This window comes from Pinus tabuliformis, chromosome 9 (genome assembly GCF_031772625.1).
Source record: "Pinus tabuliformis cultivar Carrire ecotype Pingquan chromosome 9, CPIR1, whole genome shotgun sequence".
In the NCBI taxonomy this organism is placed as follows: domain Eukaryota; kingdom Viridiplantae; phylum Streptophyta; class Pinopsida; order Pinales; family Pinaceae; genus Pinus; species Pinus tabuliformis.
In genome coordinates this window covers 768,409,500-768,425,039 of record NC_142307.1, presented here as the reverse complement: position 1 = coordinate 768,425,039, position 15,540 = coordinate 768,409,500, and the positions used below count along the sequence as shown (strand labels likewise).

The following is a 15,540-nucleotide window of genomic DNA, read 5'->3' as shown; positions in this document are numbered from 1 at the left end:
GACCTGACTAATAACGACAAGTATGAGGATGGGAGGGCTAAGGGTATCATCCTTGACGGGGTCAAGGATCATATAATACCACATATTGTCGAGAAGAACACGACACACGAGATGTGGGAGGCCCTGACCAAGTTGTATCAGCATACTTCTGTGCAAAGGAAGATGCTCCTAGAAAATCAGTTGCGGTCATACCAGATGCAGAAGGGAGAATAGATCAACACCTTCCTCGGTCGATTGAAGGAAATTCGAGATCAGCTAACTTCCATAGGGGCTACACCAGATCCAGAGTTGATGGTGAGAACAGCCCTGAATGCAGTCTCAAAAGACTAGGAGGTGTTTGTCCAAAGCATACTGGATAGGGCGACCCTTCCAGATTGGGAGGAAATGTGGGCGGCTCTTCGCTAAGAAGAGATCAAGAGGGTGACCAAGATGGGACGCAGCAACAAGGGGATCAGAATCAAGGAGGAGGAGGTGGATGTTGCCCTAGCATCTGAGGGTAAGCAAGAAAAGCGAAAGAAGAAGGACCTCTCCAAGGTCAAATGCTTCCACTGTGGGGAGTTGGGTCATTATGCGATCCAATGTCTGAGGAAGAAGAGCAAGGGAGAGGTTTCTGAGACCAAGGCTGCGCCAGCAAGGGCAGAGAAGAAAGTGGAGACAGACGATGACTGTGCCATGAGTACACACACACCACTTGAGCGAAAGTGGGGAGACATCGAGTTGTAGTCAAGAGGACTACAGAATATGAGGGGCAAGATCCTCGAGGTACCCAACCTCTTGGATTATACCTGGCTATAGGAGCCCCGAAGAGGAGTAGCAGGACTAGCGGATGTCGGTAGAGACGGATGAGGATGGAGCACCAAAGAGAGCTAAATGCAAGATTCCAAGGACAGCGCGAGGCTAGCAGGCTGCAACAATGCAAGAGGCACGGGAGTGTTGCACCAGTGCAGGATGGCACAGAGAGGTGTGCAACAGTGATAGATGCAGGGAGTTATTGCAGGAGCGTAGAGGTCAAAGAGGGAGCACTTGTCAGCGACAGAGGGAGCTTTAGCATCGGGAGTGTCTCTAGCCTGACAGAGATGTCAGAGTTGGGAGATCAGTTACTTACATTTCAGTAACTGAGTTGCAGTGCAGCAGTTAGCAGTGGCGGTGCTATGGGCAGCACGATGAGAGGGGATACAGTGCAGACGCAACAGTGGCAGTGGCAGGGCCATGCGCAGCAGCACAGATGCAGAGGGAGTTGTCGTACAGATGGAGCAGTGGCAGTGGCAAAGCCATGGGTGGCAATACGGGATGCAGCAGTGCAGAGGATGTTGGGCAGCAGGCCTAGCATCAACACAGGGACCGATGCAGGATGATCAGGGTGATGCTTAGTGAGCAGTATTGCTAGAGCACAGTGCTCGCTAAGAGGGAGTGTTGATTTTGGGTAGCATCGGATGTGCTCTAGCCACGAAAATTGGTGGAGAGGCTAAGGCACATGAGATCTCCAATACCCAGAAAGGGTTTGGGCAGATTCTAAACAGTTTGGGAGATTTTAGGATAATTAATAATTTTAAAGGAGTTCCTAAGTCTAAACTTAGGGAAAATAAAATATTAATGTGAATTAATATAAAACTGTGTTAGAATGGTCCAAAAGTCATGGATCAAGCCAGATCTAATTTTAGCCATTGATTAGGGACTTAATCTTGGTCGTTGATTTGTCAACGAGGAAAGTATAAGAGGAGGCTTGAGGGTCACTTGGAGAACACACCAAGAGATCAAGATTTCGACTTTTTGGGGCTAGGTCTGCTGAAAAAGCTGAGAGATGATCAGAGTTGCAGCTGAGGGGCAGTGAATACTGACTCAGAGGGCAAAATCTAGAACTGTCGGGAACAACTGGAACTGTCAGGAACTACCGGAACAGCCGGGAAAGCTGACGTAGAGGGCGGAAGTCGGAACTGTCGGGAACAGCCGGAACTTCCAGGGACTACCGAAACAGCCAGGAAAGCTGACGCAAAAGGTAGAAGCCGAACTGCTGGGAACTGCCGAAACTGCTGGGAAAGCTGACGCAGAGGGTAGAAGCTGGAACAGCCAAGAACAGTCGAGAACAGCCGGAACTACCGGGAGCTGCTGGAACAGCCAGGAAAGCTGACGCATAGAGCAGAAGGCAGAACTGCAGGAATAGTCGAAACTGTCGAGAACTGCCGAAACAGCCAGGAAAGCTAACGCATAGGTACTACTGCTGAGATTTTTCTTTGTTGGGTGAGTTGGATTTGGCACCCAGATTGTATTCTGAAACCGCTTAATAAATCAAACCCTCAGATAGCTGCACCGGTTTTCCCACATTGGGTTTTTCCGGGGACATTAGTCCAAAAATAACGGTGTCATTTGTGTGCTTATTTCTGTTTCCTTCAATTGATGATCTGTAATGTGTTAAGCATGTACTTGTGTTTATTTTCAGTATTTACATGGTAAATAACTTGTTAATTAATCAGAACAAGTAGGAAGGAATAAATTAGAAAGTACATGGAGGGTTTCTAACAGGTTAGACTTAGAAATTCCAACATCTTGTCTCCTTATTGTTTATGCTTTGGTAGTTGTTTGATGAAGAACACTATAATAATCTAACTAAAGAGAAGACCCTAATGTATTGAAGTAAAAATCATTCATAAGCAGTTATCAAGAATGGAGAAATCACCTAATCTTGATGCCCTGGATTTCTCAACAAGATTTACATTAGATATTCTCACAACGCACACATGTTATAGTGTTTTACATGATCCATCATTTTCTCCTACATGATCACTAATCGATGTTCCTTAGTATTTCCAAATAGTCACATTCAAGTAATTTAAAGTCAATTCTTTTCAATTGCAAATATCATATATTTACCCCATCCTTTTAGCATGCAAATTAATTGGCATGAGCATATACATCTGGAAGTTATATAGCTATGATTAGTTATTAGAGTCATAGATCAAAGTCGAATATGTGCAGCTTGGAAATTGCAAAATCTTGCAGAGAAAGTTACAAGAAATATCCCTCATGCAGAATGAGGAATTTCTAGTTTGAAGACCTTACCCAAATAGGTTATGTTTGGAGGATGTTGGGCTTTAGACCAGTGTGTTTTTTGGATGCATATTTGTCCATAGTTTGAAGTTTCACTAATAGAGATCTATGCATGTACACATTTTTGGAAGCATATGACTTGCCTGGTGACACTTGAATGGTAGAGAAAATGAGGAGTTGACTAACTAGATTGGCAATGCACATGAGAAGTTAACTATCTTTGACCATCATTCATATATCCACATGAGAAACACTTAGTAGTTGGAGGCTTAATTGAAGCCATGACCATGTTTGCATCTGACCTAGGTCACTTCTTAAGGAGAGTAGTCCATCATTTAAGGCTTTATTGAGGGTTGACTTGACATTTGGTTGCATTCACACTTCATTTAGCACATAATTCTCGACTAAGTTACCTGCCATGTCCATATGGGTCACGTGTCACAAATCTTGCGTGTCGAACATAGATTCATTAGGGCATGTATTGGACATGGATTCATTAGGGGACGTGTTGGACATGGATTCATGAAGGAATGTGTCCAACATGCATTTGGCAACAGGAAACATGCCAAACATGTGTCTGACATGTGCCCTCAGTGCGCCTCATGATTCGAACCAATGTTGCAAACATCAGCAAGGGTCAAAAAAGCCAAAAAAATCATAAAGATCGGGAAAATATCAATAAAAATCGACAAATATCAGCTAGACCAAAAAATCAAGATTTAGCAATTTTTTCACGATAAAATCGGGATGTTTGCAACACTGATTTGGACACATGTCCCTCCAAAAACTTACTTGAAATATGAACTTCATATTAGTTTCAATTTCATATAATGCTTTAAAATAGCATTGTATCAAAAGTTCTATAGTAAAGTGTGCTCATTCTTCATACACCAAAGTCTAAATTGACCCTAATGATGCATGCATTCAGTTGCCAGAATACCAATATTCTATTTAACAGCACATCCGCACTCTATGAAGCACATAATGCTTTTAACGGATCAAAAACTTTTATGTCGTGGACCTTCAGACATACTTCACAAATTACAATTAGTCAAGCAATAAGATACTTGTCAAAGATATTTGTTTCTTGTATATAATAATTTAAACCAGATATGAGTTCCCTCGAACAAGACTTCTCAACCTTAAAATAATTAGACTTCAAGCGGGAAGTCTTTTGCATTGTTCTCAGTCCTTTTTCATTCTCGTATAGTGCGACACATAAATAATGACATAAGAGATGTTGGGAATAAAGATCAGCATGTATTAGAGTAAGGACATGTTGTTCAAAGACTAAAGTAGATCCATTGATTAATCAAGGTAAATAAGTGGTCAATGCATTGATGGCTGCTGCCTCCAAAGTAGTTGGAAGGCCTCTCTGGCTGAGAAATTGTTGATATACTAACTTTTGTAGGGGTCTATTAGATAAAATGACTTACCAGACATAAAACACCTGACCCTTATCAGGTTACATTATTTAATACTAACAAAGTCTGATAACTCTTGTCTACATATATCTAATGTGTCCTTTGTGTCTTGTTTCCAGGGTTGTTGTTTCTCATGTCAAATACTCCTATTTCTATGTCCTTTGTGTCTCATGTCAAGTGACTTAGATTTTAGAGTGCCCACCTTCTTGACCCACAGTTTTGAGATGGTTAATAGCTTTGGCATGTAGTTTTACATTATGTCCACGTGGTTTTGATTTTTATATGCTTATTTTTAAGAATGCCCCTTCAGTTATGGTGTTCATGGGGTGATTTGACCACACATGTTGGGGTTTTCACAATCTTTAAGAATATTGCTTCATCTTTATTACATAATTTCCTAGAGTACTTTTCCTTGGTGGGCCCTTTTGGACAATATTTTATTGATGGGCATGTGCATCTATACTCTTTGCACATGTTTAGGTCACTTGTTTCTAGGGATGTCGTTGTAAAACCCCTTTGACCTTGTTGGCTAACCTACACATGAGATCCAACTTTGGAGGAGTTAGAGCATTAAAGAGAGCACCATGTCTTTCTTCCTATTTTGGGCATGTAGTTGGTATGCATCATTAAGCACTACACCTTGCACTCTTTCCTAGAGCACCTAGCCTCCCTAGTGACTTGTTTGATTGACTCATCTTTGGATTCTTGCATTGAATGAGGAGCACCCTAGCTTTCAGGGCCATTTTTGGCATGTGGTTAGTTTACTGAGATGTTTGACTTCACCTTTTGAGGGACTGCCCGCTTGTACTCTTCACCATTGCATATTTTGAGACTTCACTTGTGGAGCACTTTGCTGATTGATGAGATATGTGGTACATTACTTATTGCCTGCTCTCTTATTTTAATATTTGTTGAGACGTTTTCCTTGCAGAGCTATCTTTGTAATATTTTAATATTCTCCTACGAATAAGACATGGATCTAGTGGACCTTACTAGTATTTTATTGACGAGGGTTTGGAGCTCATCTCTATTTAAACTTTAAAGAGAAGCACCCTTAATGTAATGGGTGTTGAAGCATTGAGAACAGAAACCTCTTGGCTAGGTTTAGTGAATATCTATTGACAGAAAATGATTGTTTAGGATCGTTCATGTGTGATTCTTCATTTTACAACCATGTGGTAGTTTCTATTGGCTGGAAATTACATCTAATATCTGCTGCAAAGGACTTTGAATAAAGGGAAAATTCTGTCACCAAATAAGGGTGTTGATTGAATTTTTTCCTGGTCTTTGCCCTTGCTGAATTTCGCAATTATGCTAGTTAATTTGCTGCAGTCATTTGAGTGAAAGGAAGGGCAGAATTCCTTGTGTTAGAAAAATCACCCCCTTGTTTGTCACGCGTAAATATTTGAGGAGCGCCTTTGGAAGGGCTCTCTCCAGTTAAATTTCTGTAAATCTGGAAAAGAAGTCATAGGTAGATCTTTGCACGTCATACCAGCATTATCTATCATCATCACCCATATTTTCAAACCCTCTAAATATCCTTCGACTCCATTTACCGTAAGTAGATGTTTGGCACTCTACTTCCTCTCAACCACCACAAAAGTACAAACCAAAACACTATTTAATTTTTCTGTTTACTAAATCTTAAATAAATCTTAAATTTATATCATAAGTCAGATTTATTTGTTTAGGGTTTTCCTCTTGTGCCAAAGGGCAGCCAACCTAAACAGAGACCGTGGTGACATTCGGTAGTCCTTCTACATTTCCCATAGAGTTTCACTCATGTTTTACAGTTTTACCACATAAAGTGAGGGTCTGGGAGGCAACAGTACCACATATTATGATATACTTACATGCTATGCAAGATTCCTAAAAAGATTTAAGGCATCCACACTCACCATGCAAACAAATGTCCAGAAAAATCCATTTGCAGAAGTGTCCTATAAAGCACAACAGCATATAAAGAGTATGAAAGCATCTAATTGTCCTCAAAAAATGATTTCAATGGAATTCAATACCTGCAATTGTAAGTAGTCATCTTTCAGAAGTTTATACAGAATCTCCAGTGTTTCTTTCCTGCCCACTAGAGCCTGATCAGATATCTGCAAATGAACATTGAGCACATGCAAGCCTTAAATATACTAACAGCAGCAAAAGTTTGAATGGTTCCAACTCAACAGAACATGTTCTGATTAAAAAAATCTCTAAACTCGAGCAAACTAGCTGCATGAATCCTACCTACTTTATGATAACGAACTTATACAATCACTGAATTTTTTATGTACAGACAGTAGCAAACCTCAAAGCTCACATCAATTTTAGACGAAGTTACATTGCTACATATAAGTGATGCAAAGACAATGTGAATAAAGGCAATAAGCCTTATCCTGAAATTGCAACCAATCCATCAAGTATAGTATACATGACGGAAAAAAGAGCCCATCAACCAAGTTATGTCATGTACCTTAACCAAGCCTTCTGTTAAGATAAAAGGAAAAGGGTTAAATTCAAGAACATTGTTTTGTTGGACAAAAATTGGGAATCAACTAGGAAAAATACAAAACCAGTCCACAAAGTTGTGCAAAACTGTAGTAAAAACCATCATCCATTTATTTCACTGGCCTAATTCAATTTTCTCACCCAAGTTTGAAAGTTACAACTCAGTTTGGGAGGTTCAGGGTGTTGAATTTTTGTAGCTATGGTCGGTCTTCCTAATTAATATTTTTACTCCTCATGTATTTGCAATAATGTATAAAGCATGTTCTTCATGCTTGGATCAAAAGAAAAATATTGTAAAGCATGTTCTTCATGCTTGGATCAAAAGAAAAATATTGTAAAGCATGTTCTTCATGCACTTTTCGAAAGAAGAAAATTTGAATTTTTAAAAATAGAATTTTTGGCTACAAAAGAAGCCAAGTTGGCCTCCTCCTAGTCAAGTCGACCCCTTCAAGTGTTCAAGTCAGCCCCAACCTAAGAGGCACCTATTCGGCCCAGAAAACACTTTATATATGAGGCATTTGACCTCCCTCCAAGTGCAATTCACATATCTTTCTGTTCAAGACAATTCAGATTGTCTGAGGTGAAACCTCTAATGAAAGAAGGCCGAAATCTCTGTGATCTCTGTGATGAAGGAAGGACGAAATCTCTGTAATGAAGGAAGGCCGAAATCTCTGTAATGAAGTAATCTCTGTGAATAAGGAAGGACGAAATCACTGTCATAAAGAAAGGTCAAATCTTTGTGCTAGAGCAGGATGAATCTCTGTGCCAAAGAAGCCGACTGAACCTGATCTGAAGCAGACCAAACTGAGGCAGACCTAGATTATCACCTCTGTGGGCAAACTTGTGACCTTACTAGGATGGAGTTGGAACAGGTTTGACCTAGCTATGTTATTGGTCTGTTTCACCTTGTATTTGACTGATGTATCTCTGTTGAACTTGATGATTTCTCTAAGGAAAAGGTCGATGGGTTTTCCCCATGTGGGTTTTCCCAAGGTAAACTTTTGTGTTCTTTGCGTGGTTGTCTCTTCATGATCCTACTGTCATAAAAATGATGTTGATGTCTTCTGTGTAATTGCTTAATCATGAATAATGGATTAGAACATGAAAAAATCTAAATAATTTGAAGTAATTATCAATATAGAAGACACTATAAAAATTCAATATGGTATCAGAGATCTGGTGAAAGAGCAGCCCTGAAGAAGAAGTCATTATTGTTGTCTCTAGCCCTAGAAGCCCTAGATCTTATCTCAAAAGGAGACCAGGATCTGTTATACTCTAAAAGAAGAATGTAAGATCCTACCTCTGTGAATCAAGTCCGAATAGTAAGGCCGAAGCCTGTAAAGATCTCAAGATGCTTTTCAAGAAGGCCGAAAATGTCTCAAGAAAATTCAAAGAGACCAAGAAACCTCAGGGATGAGGTAGCCAAGTCATCCTTCCAGATTGTGGACTATTCTTAATGTCTATAAGGGAGGCCCTAAATTCTGACCTCAGTTCATTTGAGAACTGGAGACCTATGCTCTTGAATAGGCCAAAGAAGATCTTAGCCATAAGGTTAAAATTCCTCAGATGGAGGATACACAGACCTATTCTCAGAAGGAGATCCAAGTAGTCCAAAATGCTCAGTCAAAAAACAAGAAAAGGTGTCTTCAAAAGTCCACCAGAATCTGATTACATTACAAGGGATAAATTATTACTGGGAATTGCATTATTTCATTTGAGGGGTGCCTCAGTCTGAAGAGCTAAAAGCCTCAGGACCAAATCTCATATGGTGGAGCATACCTCAGTCAAAGATATAGGCCGAAAGGTCTCATAACCTCAGATAGACTGAACTTCCTCAGATAAGGAAATGGCAGTCTACATTTTTGTTTTAAATTGAAATCTGTCTTTGTGATACAAAGTTACAAACAGATCATGAATATCAACAAGATGGCAGAATCATTGAAGGATGCCTTGTTCACAAGGAGAAGCCTTGAGCATAATTTTTGTAATGATTTTGTACTGACATACTAAGCCAGCAATATCATTTGATTCTGCATAAGATCTATATTTTGAACTATGGGATCCGTTATATCTGAAGCACGTTATAGTGATGAGTTACTCAAGGACAAGTGTGAGGCTGCCAAAATCTAAAGTTTGACGATTGAAATGTAAGGTATGTTCCATCAATCTCATTTGGAATCAAAGGTTTACCTTGTCAACATTCTTATAGACCTCAGCTAAAGGAAACGATCATTTAAATGTTTGGTTGAAAAGTATTTTACCTGTGTTGTGATCATAAGGAAAGTATCAAAGTTTGACTTGTGATCCTTGAAGAATCCATCAAGGGTTGCTTAAAGAGGCTGGGAACCTCTGTTTCACAAGAAAGTCTAAGACTTAAGTTCTGAAGACCACAATACTTTTGTCAAAGAACCAAAATACCTCAGAAAGGTTGCAGATCAAGAATCCTAAGAAGAATTCTTACTATATCTCTGTTCAAATGTCTCATATAATGAAGGTTGAAATACAAAGATTCTTGGATGTTTGTGCTGATCAAAGGAATAAAGAGAAGTAGCAAATCACTATGGTATCTGGAATCATGGCAAATTCATAGAATTTATTTGCTGATATATGAGAGATAAGGCAAAGTATGAATGAACAGTCTCCTGAATACCTTGAAAAAGCTAGTATGTCAAATATGCAGATGTTTGATATATGAGAATATACTATTATCTGATAGTGCGTTGCAGTGTTAGAGTACATTTGGATTCAATTGATCCAATATAAAAGTGTTAGTAAAAGAGATCATTGTTAAAAGATTGACAGAATCATCATATGATTAGCAAAATTGTTTTTGGGAAACCTGAGAGTATGTCTGAACCAAAAAGTTCAGTCATATCACCTCTTGTGATGAAGACAACTTATTAAAAGATCCTACATCAAGATGGAACATCTCCGATTCTGAAACTTGAATACTCTATTTGGATATTCGGGTTTTGACTTGCAAAGATTGCAAAAACTAGGGTTTGTAAACCATAGACTAATTTTGAAGAATTATGAAGACCTAGGGTTTGAAGTTAAAAACCCTAGCTAGATGTTTGAAAACCCTAGCAAGATAAAAGGGTTTGAATAAGAAAACTTTAGGGTTTATGAACAAAACCCTAGGATTGGATCTAGATTAAGGTTTCTGCTGAAAGAAGAAACACTAGCGTATGCAAGGAAGGAATGGCATCATCTTGATGATCAGACCAAGAATAATAAAAAAGTCGCAGATGGATGCAAGGAAGCTAAGATCAAGAGGGAACTGACATTCTCTATAATCCTCAAAGATAAGTTTTTTATATCTCTCTTCTTTGATCATTACTATTGATATTGCTAGCTTGGTCGTAATTGTTCTTCCATGGCCTCCTAGCAAGGATTGTAGGTACATAGTGAAAGCTGCCAAGGTTTTCACAGCAAATGGAAGAAGTGGAAGAACAAAGCAAAGCATGTGACAAGAGGACTTCCATTGAATCATGAGTTGATTTGAGAGATATTGTGCTAGATGAAATCCAAGCTCGAAAGGAGCTAGTAGATCAGCAATTTTTACAATAAATGGCACCATAGACAAGTACAAAGCTACAATTAAATAGAAGGCTCTCCCAAAAAGGGAGAGGATCATGACAAGACATTTGCTCCAAGTTGAAAGGCACTATGGCTAGAACTATTACCATGGCTTTGAAATAACACTAGGTGGATGCATGGATTGCTTCCCTTAATAAAGTAGTTGAAGAGGAAGAAATATACATTGAGCTACCTCAGGGCTTTGAAGTGCATGAGAAGAAGTATCATGATGGAAGAAGGCTTTGTATGATAGCAAGCAAACACGTTACGCTTGATATTCTTGAATTGATGAATATCTAATGAGTCTTGGTATTATATGATCTGTCTCTAACAAAAAGCAGAAAGACTCATGTGTCAAAAGGAGCAACTATGGAAGAGGAAGCAGTGAAAGAACCTTGCTTTAGCTTCAGAGGGAGTAGACCTTTGAGTTCGAGATGATGAAATGTCATTGACATTGTCAGCCTAGATGGCTAATATGTTGAAAGACAGCAATGGCAGAGCAAGCGGCCAGAATTACCATAGCAAGATATGTTTCAATGTGAGAGGGAGTGCCCATTCAGGGTGACACAAAAGAAATTGTGATGATGCAACCAATGAAAGAAAGATGATATGTTTTATGAGCAAAGCATGTTGCGCACATAGGTTGGAGTGCCAACATGGTTCAATTGGTCATGGCAAAGACAATTATGATTTGAGATTTGTCTCAAACAATAAAGTACAGTTGCAGATTTAGATTGGGCAAAGAGTGCTAAAGATAGAAAGAGTTCATCAAGATATTGCTTCAGTTTGGGCTCAGTTATGATGAGTAGGAAGTAAACATCTGTCGCACTCACTATTGCAGAGGCTACACTTTGCAGTTGGATTGGCAAGATGAGTAGTATGGCCTCAGAGGCTATTTGCAAAATTGTCTTGATCGAGTGCAGATGACGACCACGATGACAAGTCGAAGCAACATGAGATCCAATAACGAGACGAGGCACAAAAAGAAGCAACATGGCTTCATTATTATTCTATAGATAGCAGTTTTCAAGCAAAACCTCTATCCTTAGCTAAAGTCTATATATATACTTCAGGGACAAGCTTTGACTTGTTGAGAATGCGTCTCACATTGAGAGGGAGTGTTGATGAGATAGTACCATGGACTGACATTCTCTCTGTGTCAAGTACTTTGACCCGAATTCGAGAGAGTATCCCTTTGTCAAGTACATTGACACGAATTAGGGAGAATGGTCCAGCAGAGGACTGACATTCTTCTTGTGTCATGTATGACCCGAATTAGGAAGAATGGTCATAAAGCATCATGTTCATTTAGCATCGGGCCATGGATTATGCAGCTAGAGTTTGGCCTTTGGCAATTCACCATGTGCCATTGACCCGAATGATGGTGAACCGAGGCTAGTCGGGATGCCATGTGTCAAGTATTGACCCGAATCATGGTAACTAGTTGTATGTTAATGATATCCCATGTGTCTGAAGTACTAACCCGAATTATGGTGAGCACACACCATAGGTCTGAGGTACTGACCCAAATGATGCTAATTAGTTGATGTAATTGATTTACCATGTGTCTGAGGCACTAACCAGAATTATGGCAAGGATATACCATGGGTTTGAAGTGCTCACTCAAATTATGGTAAACGGTTGATGCTACTAGATTACCGTGTGTCACAATTGTGACCCGTTTATGGTGATGATTTGTTATAACCTTTTCTTAGAGAAATCTGTCAACATGAGAACATCTGGATAGTCATTATGAATACCTCCATAGCTAAGAGGGAGTGTTGAATTTTTGTAGCTATGGTCGGTCTTCATAATTAATATTTTTACTCCTAATGTATTTGTAATAAATTTATCAACCATCTTCTTCATGCTTGGATCAAAAGAAAAAGCCCCTTCAAGTGTTCAAGTTAGCCCCAACCCAAGAGGCACCCATTCGGCCCAGCAAAACACTGTATATATGAGGCATTTGACCTCCCTCCAAGTGCAATTCACATCTCCTCCTGTTCAAGACAATTTCGATGTTCTGAGGCGAAATCTCCGAAATGAAAGAAGGCCAAAATCTCTGTGATCCCTGTAATGAAGGAAGCACGAAATCTCTGTAATGAAGAAATCTCTGTGATAAAGAAAGGTCAAATCTCTTTGCTAGAGCAGGATGAATCTCTGTGCCAAAGAAGCTGACTGAACCTGATCTGAAGCAGACCAAACTGAGACAGACCTAGTTTATCACCTCTGTGGGCAAACTTGTGACTTGACTAGGATGGAGTTGGACCAGGTTTGACCTAACTATGTTATTGGTCTGTTTGACCTTTTACTTGACTGATGTATCTATATTGAATTTGATGATTTCTCTACTGAAATGGCTGTTGGGTTTTCCCCATGTGGGTTTTCGCAAGGTAAACTTTGGTGTTCTTTGTGTGGCTATCTCTTCATAATCTTTACATATTAGGCCCTCTACAACAAAGTTTAAAATATGGTTCTAGACATATATCTAGGTAGTTGGACATTCTGAATTAAGATCATGCCAATCTTGAAAATACAATGAAAAGCAATCAATCAGATAGGTTCGAAAAAAGATTAATCAGGAGAAAACAGTGAAAATCAAGAAATAAAAATCACAAAAATCGTAAACTACTTTTACAAATCAAATTTAAAAACTGAAAAAAAGGAATAATTGACAAAAACTTGTTTATAAATATTTAAAAAAAACACTGACCCTGTGGTATTTTTGTGGGAAAAGAGGTTGGGTTAAAGAGTCACTATTTCTTTCCGATTAATCGTAAAAAATTGTCATATTTACAGCACTGCACCATGCCATTGATCCAATACAGTTGTCTTTGCCTAGTTCTGTAAGATATATAGATTAATTCCAAGACTGGAAATTTAGAAATTACTCAACTAATTGCTCTAAATTCCATTTTCTGAATGTCCTACTTCATTTTCTCTTTGTCCTGACTTTCCCATTCTTCAACACCTCACATTTTCTAACACAATTATGGTCAATCTTTATCAATATTTGCAATAACAAACAAGCTTGAAGAATTTTCCTTGCCATAATATCATCTTTAAAGCGACTGCCTACAACTCCTTGGGGAACTTCCCATCACGATAGTGACTAATCACCCCCCGAACCCAGTGGCCCTATTTGCTATATAGGGATTTCTTTTTCTTCTTCTTGTCTTAGCTTTAAATTCTCCCCTTATTGCCATTTTGGTATGTTGTACTTCACAGTCCCTTTGACCCATTTTTGTCATTAGTCGACATTAGTATCATTTCATATCATATAGCTTCTCTCGCATGCTTCCATTTACTATCTGGTCTTCACATCCATATTATATAGCTGGCATTGAATAATCTTAGAACTTGCCGCTCTTGTAGCTAAGGATCTTTTCTGTTGGGTCTGACATATGCCTGTGAACTTCACGTTTGAAATTTGTCATAGATCCGATTGATTGAATGTCAACCTGCATGCACATCAGATCTATGTTGAGGATAATAATCATGTGCATAATTAATGAAATTTTCAGATATATGCCAAAGGCAAAGAGAACTTGAATCTCCAAAAAGAAACTAGGAAAAGGATATTGAATCTCCAACTGGCAACTGTAAACACAAATGTGAAAAAGATCTTCAATCTCTGACTGGCAACTTTGCAGTTGTGACACAGCTTGAGAAAAATGACTGAGAACAGCAGCAACAGAGCCAATTTCTTAAACCCCCGGACCTACATAGCGTTGTAAAGTAAATTTGTGAATATACAGATGCTGTAGAGGTTTGTGGGGCACTGTTGGCAGCTCTTTCTACAAACAAATGTGGTCCAAAAGACCATGAGACTTCTACCATAGGGTGGGGATTGTTGGATAATAGGCCAAGAAACATGTCTGTGAAACAACAATTTCAAATTGAAAGTTTTTTGTGGACCATATGTTTTCAATTGGGAAGAGGCATCTCCAAATTATGGTCGCTTTCCTTGATGGTCATTTCCAATGCTATTAAAGAAATCCAATAGTTTATAATGATTGCAGTGTACAGTCACTCTTTATTCATTGATATTGATGTTTGATAGGTCATCTGTTAAAATTGTCAACTAGGGCCAAACTCCACATGGGTCATCTTATTTATGACAGCTGATATTTTTCTTGGATTCCTCTCTCCGAGAGGTGTAGGATTGATCTAAAGATCATCCGATTCCGACATGTAAAAATAAAGATATGAATTTATTTGTATTATTGATAAATTGTCAAGGTCGGCCAGCAAGCAAAACAGGCATTATTACCCCTAGTTCATCCTCAACGTTTCATATAAAAGGAGACTTCAAGTCATTCTTTCATCATCTCATCTTCACTCATCTCTCTCTCCTCACTTGATTGGGTACGCCAATTAGGGCATCCATCTCTCACATGTGCGAAGGAAGGAGTTGAACAGCGTTGACCGAGCGACCGAGCTGCAGGGAGACTGTTTGGCTGCATTGACCACTTGCGTTGACCTGTTTTGACTGTGGATTGGGTGAGGCAGCTTCTCCTTGACTGGCCGCAGATCTGGGCACTGAAACCAAGGTGATCTGACCTCTGGTTTGACCAGCATTGACTGCCCTAGTTGCTAGCTGCAGTTTGACTTCAGTTGACCAGGCTTTGACTGAATTTTTCGGACTGTTTTGGACTGTTTGGGTTTGCTGTTGGAGGCCGAAGTTGATTGGGTTTGGCCGAGCTGCTTAGAGGAAGAATTCTGCCCCGTTTGACCAGCGTTGACTTTTCTAGTTAGGGCTTTTCCACTGCTGTCATAAATTATCATATTTGTAAATTTGTACTATCTCTCTCTACTGAACTATTGAAGAATATAAGAAGAATTGATCAAGGGTTTCCTCACATTGGTGTTTGTCCTTGGCTGGAGCAACATCTTGTGTCCTCTTGTCTTGGCTTGTCTTCTATTGTTTATGTTTATGTTCTATCTGCATTTTACTATCATGTTGATGTGATTGCTAAACTGGATATTGATA

At 39.2% G+C, this 15,540-nt stretch overlaps 1 protein-coding gene across 3 annotated transcripts in view; it reads right to left on the bottom strand.

Moving 5' to 3' along the window:
* Positions 1–15,540, bottom strand: part of LOC149150992 (RNA polymerase III subunit RPC82 family protein) — a 333,151-nt gene that overhangs the window by 81,527 nt on the left and 236,084 nt on the right. For all 3 annotated transcript variants that reach the window (XR_016262948.1, XM_089440967.1, XM_089440966.1), the window contains one exon: positions 6,488–6,571. Coding sequence is in view for 2 of the 3 variants with exons in the window: in XM_089440967.1 (XP_089297093.1) it covers positions 6,488–6,571 (84 nt within the window). In the remaining variant the exon portion in view is untranslated. The remainder of the gene's footprint in view (positions 1–6,487; positions 6,572–15,540) is intronic.